The 27,915-nt window shown below is 38.8% G+C and overlaps 1 protein-coding gene across 2 annotated transcripts in view; it reads left to right on the top strand.

Moving 5' to 3' along the window:
• The window catches only part of LOC139966762 (cubilin-like), a 111,264-nt gene that overhangs the window by 70,917 nt on the left and 12,432 nt on the right, over positions 1–27,915 (top strand). For both annotated transcript variants that reach the window (XM_071970103.1, XM_071970102.1), the window contains 18 exons: positions 1,054–1,228; positions 1,749–1,923; positions 2,549–2,727; positions 3,002–3,211; positions 3,751–3,891; positions 5,088–5,269; positions 6,232–6,400; positions 10,647–10,865; positions 11,409–11,558; positions 12,717–12,838; positions 14,396–14,636; positions 15,572–15,741; positions 17,353–17,509; positions 18,868–19,023; positions 19,785–19,970; positions 21,300–21,426; positions 22,855–23,072; positions 23,581–23,789. In XM_071970103.1, the coding sequence (XP_071826204.1) occupies positions 1,054–1,228; positions 1,749–1,923; positions 2,549–2,727; positions 3,002–3,211; positions 3,751–3,891; positions 5,088–5,269; positions 6,232–6,400; positions 10,647–10,865; positions 11,409–11,558; positions 12,717–12,838; positions 14,396–14,636; positions 15,572–15,741; positions 17,353–17,509; positions 18,868–19,023; positions 19,785–19,970; positions 21,300–21,426; positions 22,855–23,072; positions 23,581–23,789 (3,186 nt within the window). The remainder of the gene's footprint in view (positions 1–1,053; positions 1,229–1,748; positions 1,924–2,548; positions 2,728–3,001; positions 3,212–3,750; positions 3,892–5,087; positions 5,270–6,231; positions 6,401–10,646; positions 10,866–11,408; positions 11,559–12,716; positions 12,839–14,395; positions 14,637–15,571; positions 15,742–17,352; positions 17,510–18,867; positions 19,024–19,784; positions 19,971–21,299; positions 21,427–22,854; positions 23,073–23,580; positions 23,790–27,915) is intronic.

Raw genomic sequence — 27,915 nt, 5'->3', positions numbered from 1 at the left:
GTGTATACGCATATAAGATAATACAATAAGAGTTATAAAGGGTACTAAATATAAGGCTGCATCAGTGCAATCGAATTTCTGCAAAGTGCCCTTTAATGTCGGTGCCCCCCCAGAGTAAAAGTGCTTCCGCCGCCCTTGCACGATAGTGTAACTCTGTGGCGATGGTTAGTCGAAAAGAAACTATCAAAGGCAAATTGTTAATAATTGAAGAAAAAAAATTAATGTAAAACAGGAAAATGTTAACTGCAAGCTGACTAATATTTAGAAAAGACCGCAAAAATAGTTTTGGCTGGAACGAGATTTGTTTGACGTGACCTTAGGAGTTTAATTTCCTATGTCGTACCCTCGACGCTGTCCCGTATTAACTTAATGGGTGGCAATCTCCTATCAACAACCACTGCATCATGGACGTATATTTCATGCGTGAATTATTCTGTGTCATTCCCGAGAGACGATTCCTCCGTCTCTCTCTCTCTCTGTCTCTGTCTCTAAAATATGGAATTTCATGAACCTGTCCTCCTGTTTCAAGCTGACATAATGTAGGAATTGGGTGGACATAACTGCTTTCCTGAATTCTTTTTGAGTTGCAGGCATGAGCTTTTTCCGCGAATTCACGGAATATCCGTGATTTCTTTTCTTCTTCAGGACAAAAACGATTATCCTAACACACTGTAGCGTATGCAAACTGGAGCCTATACCGCAAATTTGCAAAGTTCCGTGGTTTTCTTTTTACCCCAGGCTCATCCCTGGAATTGAATGTTGAATTCCTTTTTAACATTGATGGCTGGCTGTTTAGAACAATAGTCAATTAATGTGAAAATATCGCTGTGTGAATCCCCTTTCTCACCTTAGCCCCTCTTTGGAGCAGTGTGGCAACTGGCATTCATCGATTGTCCTATGTATAGGTTTTGTAAACACCCTCTCTCACTGCTGTCCATGCATTGAGTGTGTCATACAGTACCATAATAAAAATGGGCAATAAAGTGGTCTCTTTCATTATGGGTTTTTTTGGGGGGGAAAAATATTTTTCAATAAACTTTCTAAATTTCCTAGATTTTCAACGGCAGAGAGGAATCGTCACCTCCTCTCGGTGCGGGAACCTTTTGCGGATCGAACGGACCAGAAAATCATCTCATCAGCTCCAGTAATTTCATTAGAGTCCATTTTGTATCCGATGGTTCTGGATCAGGAGATGGATTCAGTTTCAGCTATATCACCCTAAGAGAAGGTAATCAAAGATTGGATGACTTAATCACAGCAGAATTGAAACACCCTTTTTGAGTAAATTTCTCTAACAAATTCCCTTTATTTGCTGGACTTTATTCTAAGAAAATTTCAAAATAAATGAGATAGAAAAGGAGTTGAAAGTCTGGAAGACTGAAGATATATTTCTTATTTGCTATTTTTGTATTTACTATTACAATGATCAAAATGTGCCTAAGATGAAATTGTGTCAAAGGTGAACAATTTTAATTGCTGGAAATGATTAAGTTATATCCATAATCAGTTCTATTCATTTCAAAGTCTGTAGTTTTGATTATGGCATGCATCATTTGAAAATTTGTCGGGGTGTGTCGTGTTGCACCTTTTGTTGTTATTAAAAACTTAAAAATTGAATTAATAACTACCAAATAATTAGTTCATAGCTTTAGTACTATTAACAAGACATTTGTCACCAACATCTTTTTTTGTGCAAAGTATATGTATTTTTTTAAAAAATTTTTATCATTAATTCTTTGTCGTTACAGATTGTGGAGGTATATTTACCCTGGATGACTCAAACCCATCTAGTGTAATCACATCACCGGATTACCCCACGGGATATCCCAACGACGTCGACTGCCAGTGGAACATTAGGTCACCTGCCGGTACCGTCATACAAGCAACATTCGCGGATCTCTTCCACATAGAAAGTCATTCCAGGTAGGAAATTGTTTATTCTCCCTCTCTATTTGCTGGATGCACTCGGCCTGCGACCTCGTAAATCGATCGCCTGCGTTTAATATCCCCCATTCATGCGCATTATCCTGCGATGAACACACGGTCGGACGGTTGATGACCCTTGACCGATCGATGCTCTGTATCGTTTCTCCCTTACGTTTATTTATTTTTATCTGGTGGAACGGTGGTTTGCAATTACATTGATAAAAGCAGTTTCTGAATTCTGAACTAAAAATGATATTTGCTTCCATATCTCTCAAACGGAACAAGATATTTCCGGCAGTTTTCGTACAGCTGTCGTTGTACGTGAATCATGGCCTCTTTACCACAAGATATATGTCAAAACTCTCATAGCTGATATGTAAACTGGACTTACGATGTGACAGATGGGGTCTATGTTTGCTTTATAAAAGGCTTCAAGTCGAGATTGTGATTTGACACAGAAGTAATGTAGTGACGCACACCTGGTCCTTGTGAGCAAAAAGATTCCAAAGTCAAAGCCCTTCATCACACTTTTGTACACCCAGCACTTATTCAGTCTTTTAACATCGGCAACAACGTTGGTGTAAAATTTGATATTAAACTCTTCTATTCTATTCTTCAACAGCTGTCGATATGACTTTGTTGAGCTTAGGGATGGTACTATATCCACCTCAGACGTCTTGGGTAGTTACTGCGGTGAAACTGCACCGTACCCAGTCATATCTACAGCCAATGCCATGCGTGTCCGATTCCGCACCGACATCAGCGACCAATTTGCTGGATTCAGTTTAACTGCTTCAATCGGTGAGAACAAGCTCGGTTCCGTCCGTGTGTGTGTTTTGTTGGTCGTTGTTTGGTACAGTGATAGTGGCAAATGGTTCCTGTGAGTGCCTATCTACATTCATGACTGCCATTTCTATACTGGATATTCTACATTTATCTAGTGGTGCATTTCTTCTGCTCAAAGGACCAACGTCCGTGACTTTCTGAGATGTATTCCAAAGTGTGTAGTCAAATTTTAGAAATGATCAGTAGGTATAAACCGTTTTCTGTTTTTTTCCCTGGATTATTTTCACAGCGCAATGCGGAGGAATGATCTCTGGTACCAGCGGTACGATTACGTCACCTGGTTACCCCGACGACTACCCCGACGATGTCGTCTGCGAGTGGATTTTCCAAGGACCTATTGTCCATTACCTCACCATAAAGTTTACAAGTTTTGCACTCCAGCCCTCAACCAATTGTACAAATGATTTCTTGGCTGTCTACGATGGCAGAAATTCATCAGGTGAGTGCGATCCTCTTCTTCGTCGTCGTGGTGACAAAGTCATCCTTCGGGGTACAAGTCGTGGTAAATTACGACAGGTTAGAGGATATTCTTAAACATGACATGAATCTAGTTATGAATTGTTGGGGTTTTCTTTCAAAAAAATCCATTTCTTCTACATCTTCTTTGAGAAAAGCATTTTTTTCACTCCCTGGAGGTTTCTTTGCCAGCATAAAAGTTCAAGGTTTTTTTTTTTTTTTGGCACCACCCCCATCTCAAGTGTTTTTTGAATGACACTTTTTTTTCGGGACCAAAAATCAGAAGGCAGTATTAAGCTCTTGAGTTCATAGAAACTACTAAGCTCAAGGGGTATCCTTTCAGCACCATACAAAAAGAAAATGTCAAAACAGTCACTTTAAAGATATCTTTACCCATTGGGTTTAGTAATTAATGTGGTTTCCTTCAGGCAATTGTCTACTTAAAATGTTGATTTGATGTGGCAAATAACCAATGGAAGTTTCATCATTCTACTGTCTATTTTGTCTTCTTCTTGTCTTTAGGTCCTCTTCTTGGAAAGTTTTGTGGTTCATCTGCCATTAGTAGCATAGATACATCCCACAGTGAAGCCTATCTGAAGTTTGTATCAGATTCTAGTGTTGCTACTGCAGGCTTCAGTATTTCATTTGAGGCTAGCGAGCAAGGTGAGAAACAGGATATTTGGATGTGACACTGTACAGAGGTATGGAGAATGGGGAAAGGAGGGAGGTGGGGGGAAGTAATGAGAAAGAGAGGGTAGGCAAGTATTCCCCATCCCTGCATAAAGTAGGCAAGTGAGATACTACTGGGTGGTTGTAAACAGAGTGAGTGAGTGAGCGAGCGAGTGAGATGCTTAAAACCTCACTTTGCCATTTTTGATGGCATCAGAGTTTTTACAACTATTTTATGAAATGTTTTTGGTTTCGATGATAATCGTAACTAGCTTTGCATTCATGATGGCCTATGTACGTGTTTGTTTGCATGTCTGTGTGAGTGCGTTTGTGACACCCAGCTTGTAAACACGATATCTCAAGAAGGAAAGGTCAGACCAATTTCATATTTTGTGTGTAGAACTACCACATTGAGTACAAGAAGCCTATTGTTTTTGGTGGAGGTCAAAAGTCATTTTGGGTCACCAGGGGTCAAATTGTGGAAACATTGTAAACACAATATCACAAGAAGGGAAGGTCAGACCAACTTCTTATTTTGTGTGTAGAAGCAACACATTAAGTAAAAGAAGCCTATTGTTTTTGGTGGAGGTCAAAGTTCATTTGAGGTCACCAGGAGTGAAATTGTGAAAACCTAGCAAACACGATAACTCAAGAAGGGAATCATGGGCAGACCTCATATTTGGTGTGTAAGAGTACCACATTGTGTAAAACAAGCCTATTTTTATTGGTGGAGGTCAAAGGTGATTTGAGGTCACCCGGGGTGAAATTGTGAAAACCTGGTAAACACGATATCTCAAGAAGGGAACCATGGGCAAACCCCATATTTGGTGAGTAAGAGTACCACATTGTGTAAAAGAAGCCTATTGTCTTTGGTGGAGGGCAAAGGTCATTTGGGTTCATCAGAGGTCAAATCATGAAACCCTTGTAAACACGTACACCCTTACTATTCGTTACGTCAGATTCATGAAGAAAACTGATGATGTCACATCATCGAAACCACAATGCATTTTTGCATTTCTGGATATGAAATGGACCCTAAGAGCCATGGGATTCGTTTCGATGGAAATTCGATGTCGGGTTAAATATCTGCAAATGATAAAGACAATTATGTAAACAGAAGAAATAATTTGACAACCTGTTCCAGGTATCATCAAGTCCCTCCTCTTATGTGCTTCCTTTTGTCCTTTCAGTGTGCGGAGGTGACCTTCAGACTCCGACAGGGCTCTTCAGTTCCCCCGGTTATCCCCGGGATTATGATCACCGTAGAGTTTGCCAGTGGAGAATCACAGTGGAGGCGGGCCACCTGATCAATCTCAACTTTGTCGATCTAGATATTGAATCCCACAGCACATGTTTGTACGACTCTGTCAGAGTGAGTAAAGGGGGACACACATTTTCTGGGGTCGAACAGGGCCAAAAATTAGTCACACATAGCTAATTAACCATGGAAGCACAGAATTCATAAAAGGAAAAAAAAAAGTTTAGTCATAGGCGCGAATGGTCACACTTTGATCTGATTACGAACATATCCTTTCGTTGAATGCGACCAGTCAAAAAAAAAAGACAAATTCAGAAATCTTGAAATAGCCAGATCTCTCGATTGACAATTGACTTTCTCACTGATTTCATGATCTCTCAGAACTATAAACTGATTGGCCCATGTATTCATGATCTGTCATTATTCACGATCTCCAAGATTGATGATAGATATTCCCATTTATTGATGATCTCTCTGACAGATATTTGATTTGCCCATTTATTATTGTTTTCTCAGATTTATAATTGATTTGCCCGTTTAGTCATGATCTTTCATTATTCATGATCTCTCAGATGTATAAATGTATAATTGATCTGCCCATATATTGATGATCTCTCAGACTTATAATTGATTTTCAAAGTTATTCAAAGGTTTCTCAGATTTATAATTGATTTGCCCGTTTAGTCATGATCTTTCATTATGCATGATCTCCCAGATGTATAAATGTATAATTCATCTGCCCATATATTGATGATCTCTCAGACTTATAATTGATTTTAAAAGTTATTTAATGTTTTTCTCAGATTTATAATTGATCTGCCCATTTATTCATAATCTCTGACATTTTTAACTGATTTGCCCATTTATTCCTTTATCTTTTATTATTCATGATCTCTGAGATTTATAACTGATTTTCCAAGTTATTTAATGTTTTCTCAGATTTATAATTCATCTGCCTATTTGTTCATGATCTCTGAGATTTATAACTGATTTGCCCATTTATTCCTATTTTCTTTGATTATTCATGATCTCCCAGTTTTATAATTGATATTTCTCTTTTATTCATGATCTCTCAGATTTATAATGGCCTGGAAGAAGATGCTCCCCTCATTACCTCTGTCTGTGGTGTAGTTCCTCCCGATGTTGTTTCTTCCAGTGGTAATACCATGAGGGTCGTCTTTACCACAGATGGATCAGAAAACGGTAGAGGATTTCAAGCCAGTTACAACTCAAGAGATGCTTCAAGTAAGTTTAATTTTTGCTAAAAGCCTTGACATTTAATTTTTTGGTTACGATGATAATCGTATGCATTCACGATGGCATACAGTACTGCTCACGTATAACTGGACATGTGTACGCGCATAGAATCTCATAAAGACGTATAAACACGTACAATCGCGTATAAACTCGTTGACAAACAAATTGCCGTGTAGGCGCCGCGTAGAAACCTCGTATAATCCCTGTACGAGTCTATTCGCAGGAAATGCTATTGTGCTCAATGAATAGGATTAAAGTCGCTGAAAGAATTAGTGAGATATTTGAAACAGCTGTTTCTTAAATCGTAGTTTAAGACGTGATATTCACCTAGCAGCAAAGAGGACGCAGGTAAAGTGTTTGCCGGCATCGAACTTAAAACTGTTTTTGGTTAAATGGGTTTCTATTCAGTGTTTCTTTTCCCGACTTTTTTTTTCAGTTGTAGAGGTTATGTTCCACGGAGTATAAGTTTACTTTGAATAGTTGGCAACGTTTGGAAGAAATAATAAAGTATTACTAAGCGTTTCTTGTGTCAATTTTTTTACATAATTTACTCTTGGTTCCAACAGAATGAAAAGAAAAAAAAACTTCCACCCAACGACTTTGAAGCAGGGCCGGTTAAAAACAAAACATGTTTCTCATCCGCGCAAGGGACCTCCTTTTTCCTGATTCCCAAGTCTCTATTCGGATTACAAGAAATCTAAGCTATCCTTAAAATTTATTTTGTAAGGGTTGCCACATATTCCAAACTAGTATTAACGCATGAAAAGAAGAAAAATATCGGCCCCTTTTTTTTTTTCAGATCTCAGTACGAGATCCATGTATTTTATTTGGATAGAACAACTTTCGTTAATGTGGTTAAGTTAATATTTTCCTACCCTAGCTATATGTCGATTTTGTAACACCTTTGTGAAAACATACTTTTTAGCTCATACCAGCATGCTGGTGTGAGCTATTGTTACAGTGCGGCGTCTATCACTCTATCATTCAATCACTCTATCCGTCAACAATTGATAAAACCGCTCCCACTCAGTGTTTGATGGAATTTCATGAAACGTGGACACAAGGACCATTGGGTATAGGGCCATCAGAGATGGTCCGAAATTTGGGGTCAAAGGTCACCTGTGGGCCTTAATGGGCCATTTTGTAGAAATACGCAAAATGCTTCTTCTCCTACAGATTCCATGGTACAATGTTGAGGGTTTGTCACGATAGTACTATGGAAGTTTTACCTTCAGGGTGTTCGTGAATTTGAGATCAAAGATCAACTAGGGGTCTTTTGTGGCCCGGGCTGCGGCCCCATATTTTCAAATTGCTCCTGTTCGTACAGTGTATGGCCAGTTATAATGAAGCTTGGTCACAACGTTCCTCGGGATGAGAGTTACGAGGGGTGTTCGGAAAATTGAGGTCAAATGTCATTTAGGGGGTCATCGGGGGTCATTCTTTGTAATATTTTCAAATATCTCAATCTCCTCAAGATTTTGATGGATCATATTCAAAATTGAACTGATGATTGTTGGATTGAGTATGAATAAGGTGATGCCTAATAATTTTTGGTCAAAAGTTAATTAATTACAATTAATCCCCATTGTTTAAAAAATCTGAGCCTTCACCTTTTGCAAAGCTCCTTTAATTTTTCTCCCAGTCTCTGCAGTGTTTGTTTACATTTGTGGTTAAGCTCTGCAGAGGCTGTTAGTGGAATTAAAGCAGGACTGGGAGTTGTTATTAACTGTTGAACTGTAAGCATGAGAGCATGAGAGCCCTATAGCCAATCAGCACTAGCCAATTGTTAGAAGTCTTTGAGTCTGAGGTATGTAGGCAGCCAGCCAAAATTTTGGCAAGGAGTGCTTCAGGTCTGCTCAGGTAGAAGGGAGAAAGTTTAATAGGGTAGGTCAGTGGTATTGTTTGAGAGAGTGGGTAATATAGGAATTATAGCCAGTGGTGTGGCCAGGATTCTGCTAACGGAGGGGGAGGGGGGGGTTATTCCTCATGGGCCCAAAATTGTTGGAATCTGAAAAATGGCCTGAAATTTGGTGGGCCATAAAGTTTTGTGCGCCCTACATTTTTAAGCTCGAAAAGGTATGAGCTTCTGCACCATTGGTGCTCTAGTTTGAAAATGGATTTTGAAGCTCAGCCAACAATTTAAGAAATGCTTACCATTAAATTCTGGCGTCAAACAATACATTTCGTATTTATTCCAATAAAGATCCACAAAGGATAAGAATGCTAAGTAGAGCTTACTTAAAGAGAAATAGAAACTGCATGTACATGGCCATTTTAAGTATCCAAATACTATACAAAGAGATTGAGTTCACCGAAACACCCCTTTTCCTTACCACCTTGAAGAAAACCATCTTTTATAAATTATAGTACCTTACAGTACTTTACATTTGATACAAACGTTGCTTCTACAAAAGCTTCCCAAAATTTGTGTTTGTCGCAATAGGTTAAGTTTTAACCGCACAGCACAGCACAGTACCATTAATAATTTGCATAATACACCAAAATTTTCACTTGGCGTCCAGATGGCGGGAAAATGTACCATCATGTTCAATCTGTTAAGTCGTTCCCATGGTGCGATGAACTTGGGCAAGTTCGAAAGTCGGTGACGTAAGCGGAGCAAATTTCGGGGCGGCTCGTTGATTGTAAGGAAGCACTTATCTAAGCATCAATATTTGTGAAAATATCGTAAGGTTTCACTTCAGAAAATATTTTTGACTAGTAATTGGAATCTCAATGTATTAAGAAGTACTGGGTCTAAACCTTATCATTGCATTTTGGGGAAGTCAGATCTTCAAGTGCAAAATATTGTTTTTTCATTTAAGGTTATCGTTGGTTTTCTTGCGAGGTGTATACGGCGTATCTTGCGATGTAGGTTAAGAGATAGGATCGGCCAAGGCCTATCTACTAGTTCTCATAGATTGTTACCTACAGTACATTCAATTTAATGCCTAACGGGAGGAACTCGTATGAATAGTAACAGACTGGGGCACATTGTCGTATTTAATATAGTTTCCTTGTTTAACTTTTTGCACTGATTGTATCGATCGTTTGTGCTCCTAGTAGCGCTAGCTGTTTTCTTTGTTACTCTTATTCTTATTGGCTTAAGTATATGCTAACTCTGTGGTTGAATATTTTGGAAAGTTTTTAATTGGGCTTGGTGCATGTGAGTTTACCGACTCTTTTCTTCATCACAGTTTATTCTAACCCAAAGAAGCTCTGCTATGTAAAGCGGCTGCGAAACCCGTACGTTTACAGATTATACGAGATAAAATCCCTATTCAGAGGCACTAGAGTGAAGCCCTAAGCCGCGTAGACAGGGCAAAGACACCTCGTAGACACCGCAAAGAAAGTTGCGTACAGAAACGTATAACATCGTATAATCGCGTATAATCGCGTAGATAAATGTTGAGTATACGTCTATGCGGAGTTAACCGTGAGCAGTACTGTATGTGTGTATGTTGTTTGTGAGCGTGTGTGTGTGTGAGTGCGTTTGTAACCCCCAGCTTGTAAACACGCTATCTCAAGAAGGAAAGGTCAGACCAATTTCATATTTCATGTGTAGAAGTACCACATTAATTACAAGAAGCCAATTGTTTTTGGTGGACGTCAAAGGTCATTTGGGGTCACCAGGGGTCAAATTGTGAAACCTTGCAAAACATGATATCTCAAGAAGGGAATCATGGGCAGACCTCATATTTGGTGTGTAAGAGTACCACATTGTGTAAAAGAAGCCTATTGCTTTTGGTGGAGGTCAAAGGTCATTTGGGGTCACCAGGGGTTAAATTATGAAAACTTGTAAACACGATATCTCAAGGAATGCTTGGGAGAACCTCATATATAGTGTGTAGAAGTACCACATTCAGTACAAAAAGCCTATTGTTTTGGTGGAAGATCAAGGTCATTTGGGGTCACCAGGGGTCAAATTGTGAAAACCTGGTTAACACGATATCTCAGGATGGGAAGCATGGGCTGACTTCATCATAGCAATTGAGCTGAAAATATTGTTTGGTCTTTGGCTGTAGATAGGCAAATAAACCTATCCAGTCATGTCGGTGTGTTTGTGTGTGGTGCAAGGAAAGGAGATGAGGGAGCATTATAATGTATGCGTGTCATACCCTAGCTTGTAAACACAATACCTCAAGGAACTGAATGGAATATTTCCCTATTACATAAATACTCACGTCAAACCTTTGAAAACCACACAAACGCAATTTTTTTCTCTCTTGTCCGGTAGTCTGCGGCGACACCTTACAGACGACTCCTCCAAGTTTAGGGATTATCTCAAGTCCCGGGTATGGACTCGTCGGCCAGACTTATTCGGACAACCTCGCCTGTGATTGGACGCTCTCAAATACTCAAATCGTAAATTCGTCCCTCTATCTGGCTTTCGACGAGGGCTGGGGACTGGAACCTGGGACAAATTGTATCCATGATTATTTAGAGATCAGACGAGGTAAGGAATAATGAATAACAAACTAAGTAGATCGAGGGATTCAAAGTCAAAGAGATCCGGCAGTGAAGAGTTATAGTGGAAACGGCCACCACTCGGTAGGACCCGGTAAACGTATTACTACTGATGACGTTGTGAATGTAGAGGTATTGAGACTATGAGCAAAAGGGCCAAAGGATAATACCACATACTTGGAAGCTTAGGCAATACATAAATGCAGTTTTCCAAAGACTGATGAAATTGTGATTGTCAAAGCTTTTGACCAACAGATGCTTGCGGAGTTCAGACATTTGATCTCGGACAGGATTATCTTACGATATCCCCGCTGACGGGGATATCGTAAGATATGAGTTCAGACATTTGATCTCGGACAGGATTATCTTACGATATCCCCGCTGACGGTCAATTCGTTCTCAGGGGAACTACCCGCCCAAATCACGCTCACCATTCACAATGTAGAGAAGGAAGTCAACATTTCTTTGGAAAAATTAAAATTTTGTACTTATTATCTGCTATATTTTACTTTAATTCTTTTCTTCTTCATAGGAGTTGATCAAAACGCTCCCCTGATTGCTAGACTCTGTGGAGGAACGGTACCGCCCTCCATCAGCAGTCCCTGGAACACATTATTCATCAGATTTAGAACCGACATTTCGGTCGGAGACAAGGGCTTCAAAATTTTATACAAAGGAACAGGTAATTTACTATTCATGTTTTGGCTGATCTTATTTCCTTTCCCCACCCCCACCCCCTTATGTGTTTTTTAATATTACTTATTTACTATATTTAAGTGAGGGGTAAACCCACAACCTTCATCTTCAATGTTAAGATACTGTAGTAGATATGTTAGTGATCAACAATTCCATTGATTAGCTAACATGAAATATTGAATCACTATTGGTTCAATCAGTGATGTTATTTTCAGGGTTGGTCAAATCTTCCAAGTTTTCGCACTGGGGGAGCATTTAACACGCATAATATTTCTAATGAAATGAAATTTAATTTACTCTTCAGTCATTCAGAGGGGTTTCCAACATAAGAATCTTAACCACAATGGTAGAACGCTGACGATTTCAGTTTTCATTATCGTTAATGTTTTCATAGAAGTAACAATAAAATGACTGTTTAATTTTGTTTGTGCCTGTGTAACTTTGCTATCATTTTCATTTCTATTCAGAACACAAACACTTTTGCCGAGTCACTCAAACAGTGACGGTTAGGTTTTACAATAGACAGTTAATATTGTTCCTTGCTATCAATGCTGTTTAATTCACATGTATCAGGGGGTGTCTTCGTGCACTAGCTTGCACAGCATTGTTCTGTTACTGTTCAACATACACAGCATTGTTCTGTTACTGTTACAACATGCACAGCATTGTTCTGTTACTGTTGCAACATATACAGCATTGTTCTGTTACTGTTACACTCAGATGATCAATTCTTATGTTATGACTTATACTTGCATAATCATTGGACATCTCTGCTGAATTCAATTTTTCTGATTAACATCGCAAGGTTGCAAAGAAAAGCAATCAGCTAAAAAGTATACTTCAGTATTTCAGAAGGTAAGCTGTTTATTTTACAAAAGCTATGGCTTGCAGAATTATTAACGGGAAGCCAAGTTAGGGCTCCATGTGAGAATTGCTTAGCAGGTGATGTAATATGTTAGTATATCATTCAAATGTCTCAGAATATTTGATTAAAAATTTCTTCTTCAATATGGAGTTGTTTGAACAATAAAATTAAATGCATATTTTGAAATTTGAAGCGCATGACGTTAATATTCTATTATCTAATTGGCATCTGTCTTTTTTTTTGCTATAGTATTATATGTTTTCCCTCTCTCGGTTTCAGATTGTGGTGGTATCGTTACTGGTACAAGTGGAGTCATAACCAGTCCTAATTTCCCTGCGGCGTATAGGGATGAGGATCATTGTGCATGGCTCATTGAAGCACCAGAAGGAGCCATCTTATCGGTGAGTGGAAACTCAAGGTCAACTGTGTTTTAAACTGGCTTCAGTCGTCATGCCAACTATGTTCGTGAAGGGGAAGGGGACGGGGAAGAAACGTGCAGCACATCTCTGCCCCAGCCAAGTTAAAATCAAAGCCAACAACATGAACAGAGGCATTGTGTATTGTAACAGTGTAAAAAGATTCTTTGACTTATTAATATGCAATTGGAATGCAGAATAAAGTGTGCAGTACGTGGCATGCGTAAGCTGGTTATTATGATTCAGCGATCACTTGTTTCTTTGTTACGCTAGACATTCTCATTTCATAAGTTCATATACAAGCAAGGAGCCGTTATGTTCGTAGAGCTTCTCTCTCTCTATTCGTCTTGAGGTGTGTAGATCTTCTTTCATGTCCACAACAAGATTCCTCTGACGTTATATTTGATCTCATTTAACGAATAAAGAAGTCGATATTAGTCTATGCAAAACTTATGTTTTTGAGAAGTGTTTGTCTCTTCCATGAGTTTGTTTGTACAGTAATTTTAAAGCCGTATATGAAGGTTATGCTATCAGATATTCAATAAAGTCACTGGCTGCATACACGTGTGTATCTATCTAGCAGCTTTGCATGTATTAAACTGCCAGTATATGGTCGAAATGGGTAGCCTACAGGCTTGTGGTGTGTGTTACCAACTGGTTAGGCTATCTCAGATAGACGTACCCTTCAGTGTAATTGGAAATGTAGTGACAGCAGTCGCTGAACTGAGAAACTGTTTGAAGACTTTCACAACAGCCACATTGTGTGAATTCGTCAAAAGAAAAGGTGGTGACTCGTCGCTTGTGGCATCCGTTCAACTTATTGCTGAAGGAAAAGTCAGGATGGCACTGCAACTATTATTCTGGTTGATCGTTTTATTTTTTTCAACAAAAGTTCTAACTTGGAAAAATTTAAAAAAAAAGATTCCTCTGACGTTATATTTGATCTCATTTAACGAATAACGAAGTCGATATTAGTCTATGCAAAACTTATGTTTTTGAGAGGTGTTTGTCTCTTCCATGAGTTTGTATGTACAGTAACTTTAAAGCCGAATATGAAGGTTATGCTATCAGATATTCAATAAAGTCACTGGCTGCATACACGTGTGTATCTATCTAGCAGCTTTGCATGTATTAAACTGCCAGTATATGGTCGAAATGGGTAGCCTACAGGCTTGTAGTGAGTGTTACCAACTGGTTAGGCTATCTCAGATAGACGTACCCTTCAGTGTAATTGGAAATGTAGTGAGAGCAGTCGCTGAACTGAAAAACTGTTTGAAGACTTTCACAACAGCCACATTGTGTGAATTCGTCAAAAGAAAAGGTGGTGACTCGTCGCTTGTGGCATCCGTTCAACTTATTGCTGAAGGAAAAGTCCGGACATCACTGCAACTATTATTCTGGTTGATCATTTTATTGTTTTCAACAAAAGTTCTAACTTGGAAAAAATTTTAAAAAATTCTCCTCATACAGTCAGCGCTGACTGTATCAGGAGAAAGCACAGTGCTGTATCCAGATATCCCTAATGAATTATCCTTTCTACAGATGACATTTACGAACTTCTCACTAGAGGTCGGCGTAAACTGTCAAAACGATCACGTCATGATCAAGAATGGTGGTAACTGGGACTCGCCCTCCATCTCTGGCGAATACGGCTGGTGCGATACCAACCCACCCTCGATGGGCCCGATTGTCTCATCTTCCCACCAAGCTATCGTCATCTTCGACACAGACGGTTCCATAAATAGTCAGGGCTTTAGACTAGAGTGGACCACCGAGACACAAGGTACGAGACACATTCAGAGGTTCTCAATGCCTCGCTGAAGGCATGATCGGAGTCTCTGCAACTGTGATAGTGTGTGAGCGAGTGTGCATATGTGTGTCTTAGTTATACGTTGGTGTGTTAACACCATAGCTCAAAATGTACTGGACGGTTTGAACTTGATGTGTGGATCCAAACCTATTTATTGCTAACAAAAATCTTATTGAAAATGCTGGTCGTCGTGAGAACTCCAAAGCTCCGATGCAATCCGTGGGATGTGGCAAAGTAGATATGTACGTTAGTGTGTACAAGGACTGAATTGTCTGCTATGGTGGTCAAAGGTCATTGCAGTGAACAGAGGTCAGACTTCTTTGATGACCTTATAAATATTACAACTGGAATTGTAAGACAGGAATGAAGGTATGACTGCAGGAACCTTGCTGATCACTTGAAAGGGCGACAATGGTCAAAACTTGAAAATCTTGTGTGCAGTGTTACTGTATATGTTCTCATACAAAAATGGAATATGGCTTAAGCTGGTTTCTCATTCTGTAATCACATCTTATCACGCCATGTTTAGTTTTCTTAGTTATTTGCTTTTTCAGTTTTCTGTTCTTAAAAAGTACAATCACCAACTTTAATTCATCGTAATGTAGCGTCGGATTCTAAAGAGAGAGGTACGTACGCTACGTTGAACTCGACTAGGGTTAATTCAAATTGTAGTAGTCTGAAATGTGACCCGACTGCATTTAGTATCAAAAGTAAAAAAAAAAAAGGAACGGTAGGCGTATAGTGTAGCATGCACAAGGATTAATTGGATTGAAGTTAAATGTATGTTAATCCCTTTAATATCTCCTTTTGTTATGAAGGCAGATGCCATGGGCATGCCTTGAAGGTAACAGTTGATCGTTAATTCCTCACGGTGAAATTAATTCATCATTTTCTTTGTTGTCGTAAAGGCTGTGGCGGTACGCTTCAGAGTAACAGTGGGTCCATACAATCCAGTAACTACCCTCAGGCGTATGGCGCCAATGAAGAATGCGTCTGGATTATATCTGTGGAGACGGGCTATAACGTCATCCTTACATTCGAGGATGGCTATGACGTACAGAGCGGTGATTCAGTCACAGTGAGCTGCAGTTTTTCTTTTATTCTTGATCTATTGTGTGTATGTATATATGTATTTTAGATCCTCCTGCAAGCAGGAACTCGTGAAGAAGCCTCATTGGCTTATCAAAGCCGCAAGCTTACATTCATATTTAACGTCAATGATTATGAATTGTCAATTGTCAACTACTCTGTTACTGGACGACATACATTAATCTTGGAGTGACTCGAACTCAGGACCTTATGATTGAAAGGCACCGGCGTTAACCCCACTGTGCTAACACTCCTAGTAAGGAATTTGTAAGGAAATTTGTAAGTAATTTCTCCAAAGTCCATAGTTTTGGTAGGATACCGGACTTCAAGAATCACGCTAGGAAGCATACATACTCGCTCGAGCAGGAACAAATTCCATATTCCAATTACAGACATGTGCAAAATGTGAAATGTGACAGAGTAGCACAATGGACCCAAAAAACAAAAACAGTCCTCCCCATCTCGATCAGCAATTCTACATGATTACCAGCAAAGTTTGTGCGTGTTTATGGGCGATTAACCAATCGCAATATTTGTGCGCGAATATGGGTGAGTAACCACCGACAAGGTTTGTGGTGTGTATGAGTGAGTAATTCCCTGCAATGTTTGTGTGTGTTTATGGGTGAGTATAATTTTGCTGGTAAACTTTTTGGACATCCAAGTCCATTTCGGCTCCATAATGAACAGCTTCGTATCCACTAGCTGGCATCTTTCCACATTCATTAGAGCTAGGAACTTGTTAAGCCACACAGACATGTATATCAATGGCAGCTCTGGTTTGCATGTGGTTCGCATCGTTGATATATTTCCTTTTAGTTGCTCATGTGATTAGTCATGGCCTACACATGATGGGGATGGGGGAGAAGGTGTTGGAGGGGGGGGGTAAGAGGCCCTTGTTTAAAGGGATATTCTGTTGGTAGACAGTGTGACACTTATGTGGGGAAAAAAAATTATACATATAAATTCCACAGTCTCAGTTGAAATACACCATCTCAATACCTTGTCCCTAATTCAAGATATAGATGATTGAATGGAATTTTTTTCAACTGGCTAATGCCTCGGTTCTTCCTTGGATCGGCCCACAGGAGGTGTGTGCTGTACAATGCCGTCACAGCTGCAAACACTCTTCAAAAGCTTATTGTTTCCTATTTATAATTTCTTGCTAATTTATCCTTAAAAACTTTGATACATTTGGAACGTTTGCTTATTTGTCAATTTTCTCTGCATTAAGAATTTCATCGATTCTGTAAAAGTATTATTTGCCTCTATGAATAAGTGAGGTAAATATGAAAAGGAAAAAATCAAACAGCATTTTTTTTCCACCGAATTGCTTCACGGCTGTTGCCAGATTCATTTACAAATTACCATCAAATTTGAAAAATTCATATCCTCAACCTTTTTGAATGCTATGAGGATGTGATTTTGACCTAAAAATTTCCAGCTTTTTTTTTAGAGGGGGAGTTTTGTTTTTTTGTTCTGCAATCAACCTCAGCCACCGGAATATCCTTTCAACTAACTAGATAGCATAGGTAAGGGTAACATAAGATAAATATGGAAATTTTAGAGCCAGATTTGTAATCTTTCTCGTCTCTGTTTGCAGATCTACGATGGCTCGACCACTAACGCTAACGTCATACAGATCTTCAACACATCGGCACCGTCGGCAACCGTGCAGTCTTCCTTCACGATGATGACGATTAAGTTCCGTTCCGACGCAAACAGCGAAGGAACAGGCTTCAGGGCTACATGGTCCACTGGTAAGTTAAAGATAGCATTCAAATCATAATAGAAATAACATTGAATATGCTACAATACATTACTTGCTAAACGTAAGGAAACGCTCATTTTCAATTGCTTCCACATTCAGTAGTTTATTTCTTTTACCCAAGTAGTTCATTGTTACGGGCGTCTTCTCTTGTGATACGATGACTGGATGACAATAAATGCCACTTTGTACCCCAGCGATGTGCCCAAGATTTCCTGAGTGCTGGGTATACTGATCGCCGTCCTGGGAGGGGTCTCAGGGGGAGGGGGTGTCCCCTTCCCCTTTGGCAAATTTTTCGATTTTTGAAGGTGCTCAGATTCCAAATGCTAGCACTTGTGTAGCTTTTTAAGCACATACACAAGTACTAGTTTTGCTAACAATTTACATTTTTTAATTTTTTTTAGTGAAGTAAAAGTTAATAGTTTGTTTCAAAGAGATTTTACAAGGGACCGTTTGAGAGCTGTAAGTAATGTTTCTTGCATGCGTAACTGATGCATTATTAGTCTGTATGATTTTGGCATAGGCTCGGCTCAATTTATGTTGATTATATTGTTAGGAATGTCGGGATTTTAGATGAAATAGTGCAGGGCGGGATTCACAATTTTTAAGACAGTGCTGGGCGGTAATTTTTTGTGCCGGGCGGGGCCGCCCAGTGCCGCCAAGACGAAGTAAGATGAGTCGCCGATGATGTCTCTTTCACAAACAGACGATCTTGTCTGTCAAGGTTGCGGTTGGAACAGTAGCAACGAACAAACCGACTAGTTTACGCAACGACCTGAGCGTAAAAATTTTTAGTAAAACGATCATTCACAATCTCTTGGAAAAGTTTTTTGCCCCCCTCATATTTACTTTGTTCCTAAAATGACAATTGGTACAGTAAATCTCATCCACTGGACAGCTATGAATAAGATACCATAACAATGCACTTTCCTGTGCAACATGTACTGTTTACACATATAGTTACTGCATACAGGTCTGGATGAGACTATAAATATACACATCACCATGCAGCCTTAGTTCCATAATTGTCAGTTTAGGCATCCCAAAATACTTCTCCCCCAAAAAAAGCTAAAACCTGCTCTGAGCAGAGAAGAGCTCAAGAACAGTTACTAAAATCAAATAGCAATTAAAAGTTTATTATTAGCACAATCTTTAAAGAAAAAGAAAAAGATAAAACAAGAAGGCTCAATTAGGACTTTGATCCGTACATCGTTGGCAGTACAAGTGACACAAAACTTTTCTGACTCGCTGTCTTATTCAAGTTACACTCGACTTTCAGTTTTCTGTAGCATTTCGTGTCATAAATAAAAAAATTGATGGATTCTACTTTGATTTTTTTTGGACGTTCAGGTTGCGGTGGTAACCTGGGTGCTTTGACAGGGCGCATCACATCTCAAGGCTATCCGAGTCGTTACTACGACGACAATTCTCACTGTGAATATATCATCGAAGGCCAAGAAGGCAACAAACTTTTGATATTTTTCGACGACAGGTTCGACTTGGAAGGTAAGTTTCGGAAGTACAACGATTTCACCATCAAGCTTTCGATGAAACAGTAGACTTTTCTTTACAAAGTTCACTTAAAGTCCACCCTGGTCAATATTGCTGATTAAAACACCAATGGGATGGCTCAATACTCACAGCTTGGAAAACAATCGCATTTAGTTTTTATCCAGGAAGGGACAATAACTGCATGTTGCCAAGAGATTTATGGCATAAAAATCTGAAATCTGTTTGTAGGAAAAAACCAACCGTAGCTTATGCTTACAGTTGAAGATGAGGTCTTAATTGTCAGTAAGGGGCCCATGGGAGGATGAGGGGGTTAGATGGGGCAACCATAACTATGTAGAAAGGTCTACGAAGTGGTAAAATACTTACTTATTCATGTTTTCAAGAGATCTGTGTTTGTGCATGTCGTTAGATTACCCGAGTGTCGGCTTTTATTGAATTTTGGGTTAATCAAAGTATGAACAATTTCCCTTGTTCAGTAACAGTTACTTCAAAAGATTTTGGCATGTGTAGATCGAATTATGTCTGAAGTGATAGAACTAATAAGAGAATGATAATGAATGATAAAACAAAAAGGTATATTCTCTACTGTGCAAGTCAAGTTTAAGTGTTTCTAGTGTAATAATTGTGAGAGTCCGGCTCGGGTTATTACGCAAAACCAGAACGGTAATGGAACATCGACGAGCAGATGATAGGGTTTTGTAAGTTCCATACGACCAATCCTGTACCGTTTTTTTTTCATTTCCATTTAAACCTAGCCGGATCGGACTGTGCCTACGACTACCTGAACTTCTACGAAGGCAGGGACAGCTCGGGCAGACTCCTCGGGAGCTTCTGCGACTCCATCGTTCCCGACCAGATCGAGACTTTTGGTCCTGTCTTTGTCGTTTTTCACACAGATGGCGACACCGGTGGAAATGGGTTTGGATTCCGATATGAGCCCGGTGAGAATCAAATCTTAACTGATACAAACTATTTCACACTCATGGCATGGAGTTTGTCTCCTCCCACGTACCGCCACCCTTAATAAAAAATAAAAACACACACAAGTTTTAAAGACATTTCCAGCTTATTTCAGATTGTAAGTTAATTTTGTGTGTATATTAAAGGCCCAGTGCTCGTCCCACCTCCGAATGAACTGTTAATACAATCTAAGGCAAAAATGGCGGGAAATCAATTGCAAGTCGGTGTCTGTTTGACGACACTAAAGACTTTTGCAGATTCCTGTTAGAAGAGATCCATGTGGAAATTCTTCAATGCAAAGCGTACCACTTCTAACGATCATAGCTAAAAATTCACCCGATAACTTTATTGTAACTTTCTACAATGAAAAAAAAAAGGCGACAGCAAAATATTGAATGTAACGTAACTTACATCGGGAACTCCTTACCTTCTGGAAGAAATGACTTATGCACCGGGCACACATAACTCAGTAGTTTCTGTACCTCTCTTGTAACTGAATATGCCATTAGCGGTCAATATGACACTAAGAAGAAGGAAATAAATTCTGCATTGCTATCCCCTTCCCCTTTACAATATCTAGCTGTGGATTGGTTGTTTCAAGGTGTGTGGCTCATGTTTATACGGTAATTTCTTCAAGAAATGTTTACAGTTTGTCTGGTCTGCGATGTCGTCATGCCCCGTGTTCTTCATAGAGTTTGACATTCATTTTATAATGTTGTTGTTTCTGTTGCCCTTGAAATCCGAAAGTCATTGGAATGCTGGATGTACACCTTAATGTATAAGGTTTCATCAATAGTTTTTTCAATAATATAATATAATATAATGTAATATTGTTTTTTTGTATTGGATGAATCGTTTCGAACATTGACAAGTTGTCAACTCATTTTCTATGATGATGTCACTCACTCTTTTGTTGCCAGATGCATTTGTAAAAATTAACAGAAAACCAGATTTGTTTCGGTAAAAAAAAATGCTGTAAGAATATTTGTTACCTACTATTGCGGCAATTTTTGTTACCTACTATCGCGGCAATATTTACAGCTTTTTTTTTTTCCTTCTTTGGAAGGAGTGAACTTTGACTACATGAATATTCAATTAACTTCGATAGAACTGATAATTAGAGTACAGTGATAAAAAAAAATGTATCTTTGCTTAAAACATCCCAAGGATTCCCCTCTAGTCATGGAACTACTCAAATTAAATCGTTTTCATTCATTTATTTTGTTATTTATTTATTTATTTATTCATTTATTGATTTTATATTTATTTATTTATTCATTCATTCATTTTCATATCAATCATTCTGATAGGTTGCGGAGGCACCTACACACAGGAGTCTGGTACCTTGGGAACACCTCGTCACCTGGATACCTACCGTAATGCCCAGAATTGTACGTTCCTAATTCAAGTTGAAGAGGGGAAGTCTGTCCAGCTCAGGTAAAAACAAAAATTCAAATGATCTTAATATGTCCAACCTTGCATGGTGTACCCTGGAGTAGACTATAATATGACCATAGTGTACCCTGGAGCCCACACTATAATATGACCATGGAGCCCACACTATAATATGATCATAGTGTACCCTGGCGCCCACACTATAATATGATCATAGTGTACCCTGGAGCCCACACTATAATATGACCATGGAGCCCACACTATAATATGACCATGGTGTACCCTGGAGCCCACACTATAATATGACTATAGTGTACCCTGGAGCCCACACTATAATATGACCACAGTGTACCATGGAGCCCACACTATAATATGATCATAGTGTACCCTGGCGCCCACACCATAATATGATCATAGTGTACACTGGAGCCCACACTATAATATGACCATGGAGTCCACACTATAAATATGACCATGGTGTACCCTGGAGCCCACACTATAATATGACTATAGTGTACCCTGGAGCCCACACTATAATATGACCATGGTGTACCCTGGAGCCCACACTATAGTCTTCAACTGGCAGTGGGTGTGATAATTGTGTCACATGATGTTTACACAGTTCACTTATGAAAGTCTTCTTGTCGTTATGTACCTATCGAACAACACGTTGCTCTAAATATCCTCCTGTATACCTACCGCTTCAGTTCACAACATGGATTCCCGGTTTATCCGTGTAACATTATCTGAGGATACAGCCCGGTTGTGATTTCTGCATTCCAGCCTTTTCCTTCAAACCAAGGTCACATTCTGGAGACATGTGCATTTTGCAGCCACCTAATCTTGGGAACTCTTTATCATTGGTTAATTGATACCACTCCTAAAGTAAATTCTTTTTGACGGCAACTTTAGGCCTACATTTCCAGCATTTAGTTTGATCGTTCCGGGCCCACGAATATAAATCAGTCTTTTTGTTCCAGATTTTGGGGGTTGTAGAAATGTGTTTTGGTTTGGTGGGCCGAAAACTAGCGCTATTGTGCATACCATATGGAACATTTCACAATTTGAATGCCACTTAAGAGGTAACCCTCTTGTACCGATAGTCATCAAATTTAGACGCTGCAAAAACCAAGACAGCTGTATCGGTAGCAGCTCCATAATTATATTATTTATATTAATTAATTATATTATGTAAAGTTAAAGGATTGTGAAATTTCATCCACTCAGTATGTCCATGACTTTCTACTTTGTGAATTTTATTTGCAAGGTAATATAATTAAAATCATTTTCAGGATTTTTGAACTCTGATCACCAAATGAAATGTGATCCATACCATACTCCAAAAAATTCCTAAGATTTGGGTGTGAAGGTTTTTTTTTTGGTAAAATCTGTCTCCATCTGTTCTTCAAAAGTTGAAAGTTTTCAGGAATTATGTAACCGTCAAGACCTACTTGTCGATTGTGTCTGCAGGTTCGCAAGTTTTGAATTAGAAGTCCATCCAGCCTGCAACTATGACTACCTTGTGGTCTATGACGGTTCCAATACATCCACCCCTCTCACTGGCAAATTGTGTGGGAACACCCCTCCGGACCAGTTGACGAGCACGGCAAACACCATGCTGCTCAATTTTGTGACGGATTCTTCGAGAACTTTTGAAGGATTCCAGGCGACCTATCAAGCCGTCTTTGGTAAGGTTCTCTCATCTTCAGTATGATCAAACTTTTGTCTATTTTGATTGATTGATAATCTTGCCAAAATGAGAGAATTGCTTGACCCTTTCATTCATTGCCAGTACCATCTTTACTGGGACAAAAGACAGGCTAGCCCACGACAGTGAAGGTAGTCCTAGGCCTAACTGTTGTAAACAAAACAGAGAGGTTTGATTTGCGCATGATCTGTCGGACGGGGCTTGCAAATTTTGATTGAAGTTTGTAGAATCTACGGACTCGTCAATAAATCTGGCGAAATTTTATTTCCGCTCAAAAATGTATAACGACGACAGATAACTCTTTAAAAATAATGAATATTGATATGAAAATTGCGTCGAAGGTGGTCATTTTCACTGAGCTTTTAGTGCAATTAAGCTGGAAAGGTCAAAGTTTGAATTGGGCAAACCAGCACCGAGGCCTCAATCATTCGATATGAGTCGCTGAGATCACCAGGAGAGCTAATTTCTAACTAATTTCTTCTTTCCAGGGCCATCCGCTGGTTGCGGTGGAAGTGTAACAGCTGATGCTGGGAGCATACAGAGTTTGGACGTTGACAATAACGGAGAGTACGAACCGTACCTATCCTGCACCTGGAACATAGCGCTCTCAGACAACAACAAGAACATGAGGCTGGAATTTGAAGGAGATTTTGACATAGCATCACCGAGCTCTGGATGTATTTATGATTTCTTGGAGGTACAAAATGATTGTTACAATTTCTCTCATTTAAAAAGTACAGAAATAAATATTAGATTTTTTTTTTACATTGGTGTGATTAACCATCATTGTTGATGCAGCAGTCCTGGTTGTCAACCGTGTCAGAAGTTATTTGGTGTTAATTTTGTTTGTTTTAAAGTAGCTGGTTGTATCTCACAGCCAAAATTCACTACTCTACTAGTTGTAATAATCCATTAATACCATTAACATGTTTTTTTAATTTTTTTTTATGAACTCTGAACAGTTTTCTTCCAACTCCATAGAAAACTTGGCAATTATCTGGTAGTTGTATTCAAGAGGTCATTAAAATAGCATTTTCCCTCCCTCCAAGATTGGTATATTGGTATCAGCTCATATTTGCTTTGAAAATGTGGTGTATAGGTTGATGCTTGAACATTGTAAATGACAGGCTTTTCCAAGAAGTAATATGTAAAGCTGTGATGTGAATGCATGCAACTATAATCCGTACCATGTCAGTGCCCCATTATCGATCAAAACACGATTTGCTCTTGACAGGTTTTTATTATAAACATCCTTATTTGTGGATCATCAATGTTTTTTCAGTGAGGCTTGTGTTTTTGCTTCCAAGGAAATGGTTTTATGCTGGCCTTATAAAATGTTCAGCCACTTTGAATGGTCATTGCTCCAAAAATGAAGGCAGGCAAGTAGCCAAGGGGGGCTGGGGGGGCGAATGTTTTTATGATATCGCTAGTAATTTCAAAAGAGAAATGCTAAGATGCAACTTACAACGCCAGAGTTCATAAAAAAAAATTTAAAAAACATGTTAATGGTATTAATGGATTATTTCACTGTATTCACTTGAATGCTAGATCCCTCACTCCTAAAATGTCTGAGGTTAGGCTGATTGCCTCTGAAACTAAACCTAGTGTTTTTGGCATCAGCGAGAGTTGGACTGATGACTCTGTTACCAACTGTGAAATTGAAATTCCCGGCTTTTCGGTGATTCGCAATGACCGTAACAGACATGGAGGAGGTGTCTGTATTTATGTGAGATCTAGTCTAGCTTTTAATCTCAGGCCAGATTTACATGAGCCAAATATTGAAGCAGTTTGGGTAGAGATTCTTGTACCAATGTCAAAACCCATTATTATTGGTATTTGTTATCGGTCTCAAACCCATCTAGAATCTGATTTCACCAATAAGTTGGAGCATGTTCTGACTAAACTTCCTAATGACTTTGATGTTATAGTTCTCGGTGATATTAACATGTGTAGTATCAAGGCAGATGATAAGTATAAGAACTTCCAAAATATTTTGAATATGTCTGGTTTCAAGCAGTTGATATATACTCCTACAAGAGTCACTGACACATCATCCTCAGCCATTGATCATGTTTTATGTAACAATATGAAAAAAATCCAGCAATATGGGGTCATACCATATGGTATAAGTGACCATTACATTGTTTATTGTGCAAGGGGTAACATCAAACCCAAGTTTGATTCCCATAAAGGGATTCAGATTAGGTCCCTAAAAAAGTACAATAAGGAATATTTTGTTGATGAGCTGAAAAATGTTGACTGGTCTTCTGTTTATATGTCTGATAATGTTGACGAATCGTGGGTATGTTTCCGGGTTTATTTACCACTGTTCTTGATTCTGTGGCTCCAGTTAAGGAAGTTAGGATCAAAAATCAGTCTGATCCCTGGATTTCAGCTGAGATTCTCGAGAGTATTCGTGAACGGGACAGTTGGTTACGTAAGTCCCGGGGGGATACCCACTCATCTGAAAATTACCAAATGTACCGTAAGATGCGCAACAAAGTTCATAATGACATAAGAAACGCCAAACGTCATTACATGATTGAAAAAATAGACGAATACAAAGACAAACCTAAAGAGTTATGGAAACATCTCAAGACTCTTGGCTACCAATCAAAGTCTAATACATCATCAAATACTGTTTTAGATGTGAATGGCGAAAAATGCCATGATAAAAAGGATGTTGCTGATCATTTCAATCATTTTTTTTACTCATGTTGCATCAGATCTTGTGAATCAACTTCCAAAGCAAGAGTTTAACTCGTACGATGTGGACTCACCTGTTTTTAAAAATCAGTATAAGAGTGTTGTTCCAGATTCTTTCCAGCTTCAAGAAATTAATGAGGAATTTGTCCTGAATGAGATCCATAGTCTTGACATAAGTAAAAGTACTGGTCTCGATGGTATCCCAGGGCGTTTTATTAAAGATGCTGCTGAGGTTATTACAGGCCCCATCACACATATTATTAATGCTTCTTTAAGATGTGGTGTTGTTCCTAATGACATGAAAATCGCAAAAGTCATTCCTCTTCATAAAAAGAAGAGTAAGCTTGAAGCTGGAAACTATAGACCAGTGAGCATCCTCTCTGTTGTGTCAAAATTCTTAGAGAAAGCTGTTTTCCATCAACTGAACGATTATCTGGTTAACAATAATCTCATTTACCAATTCCAATCTGGTTTTAGAGGATCATATTCAACCGACACTTGCCTTATTCATCTGCAAGATCATATCAGAAAACAAACTGCCGCTGGTAATTATACCGGCATGATCTTATTGGATATCCAGAAGGCGTTCGACAGTGTAGACCATCAAATTTTGTGTAATAAGCTGTCCGCAATGGGTGTCCACAGTACATCAATTGACTGGTTCCAATCTTATCTTTCTGGTAGACGGCAAGTTGTTAGCATAAATAGAGTTGAATCTGATCCTCTGACCATCACTTGCGGGGTGCCTCAAGGCAGTATATTGGGCCCCATTTTATTTCTTTGCTATGTAAATGATATGCCAAACTCCATCAATTGCTTGCTTTTACAATATGCCGATGACAGTGCTTTAATTTACTCTGACAAAGATCCTAACAATATTAAAAAAAATCCTTCATCTAACCTGGAGAGTGGCAATAAATGGCTCATTGAAAACAAATTGTCGTTACACATGGGTAAGACCGAGTTGATTTTGTTTGGGACGAAACGTAAACTTGGTCAGTATACTGACTTCTCAATTATTTGTGATGGTCAACTGATTAAGGCCAAACATTCTGTTGTTTACCTCGGTCTGGAGTTAAACCAATACCTTGATGGCGAACAAATTGTTCTTGGCATTATTAGTAAAACAAATTCTCGACTCAAATTCCTCTACAGGCAAGCTAATTATTTTAATCAAAATGTGAAAAAGACCATCTGTACAGCCCTTGTTCTTTGTCTGTTTGATTATTCCATCTCATCTTGGTATGGAGGCATTTCTAAGTACCACGCTCGTAGATTACAATGTGCCCAGAACAAAGTTATCAGATTCATTCTGGGTAAAGATTTTTATTACCACATTAACCATGCTGACTTTAAAACTCTTGGTATTTTGAACATCAACACTAGGGCTGAACAGCTTCGTCTTAATCATGTTTTTAATGTTTTCCATGGTACCTCTCCAGTTTATATGAGGGAGAGTAAATAGTATTTATTAGAGTAAATAGTGTTCATAGCCATAACACAAGAGGTAGTAGTTTTAATTTTCAACTTCCCAAAATTAAAACGCACTGTGCTGGGTCTTTTTATTACAATGCAATTAAAAACTGGAACAGGCTACCTGAAAATATAAAATCCATCCTGCTGAAATACAATTTTAAAAAATATGCCAAAGCCTACCTTTTAAATCATATGAATGTCTAGCTTGTAATTTTCTTTCTTTTTTACAGTGTTTGTATGCATGTTTTAGATGTTTTAATAGTTTATTTCTTATCTTTTGTATTTTTAAGGTTATAAGGACCCCTTTGGAAATAAGCTTTTAGCTTAAAGGGTTATCCGTGGCATGTTTTTTTCTTTTTGATGCATTTAAGTATATTCCCATCTTGTATTTTAAATGTTTATCTTTATGTGCAATTTTTTGTTTGTATGTAGATGAAGATTGATATCTTGCAGAATCAAATCAAATCAAATCAAGTGCCATTTCCAGCAATCTGGGAGGCATTTCCAGCCAAAATTTTCTTGTATGCTTCGGGCCAACCCATGGTGGCACTATGCTTAGATAGTTTGCAATGCCGTATCTACGGCTCTGACAGTTTGCTATAGTTTCGCCCCTCCCTTGGCAAATTCCTCGCTACACGCCT

This window comes from Apostichopus japonicus, chromosome 4 (genome assembly GCF_037975245.1).
Source record: "Apostichopus japonicus isolate 1M-3 chromosome 4, ASM3797524v1, whole genome shotgun sequence".
Lineage (NCBI taxonomy): Eukaryota > Metazoa > Echinodermata > Holothuroidea > Aspidochirotida > Stichopodidae > Apostichopus > Apostichopus japonicus.
Note: the sequence above shows the minus strand (reverse complement) of the source record. Positions and strands in the feature narration are given on the sequence as shown.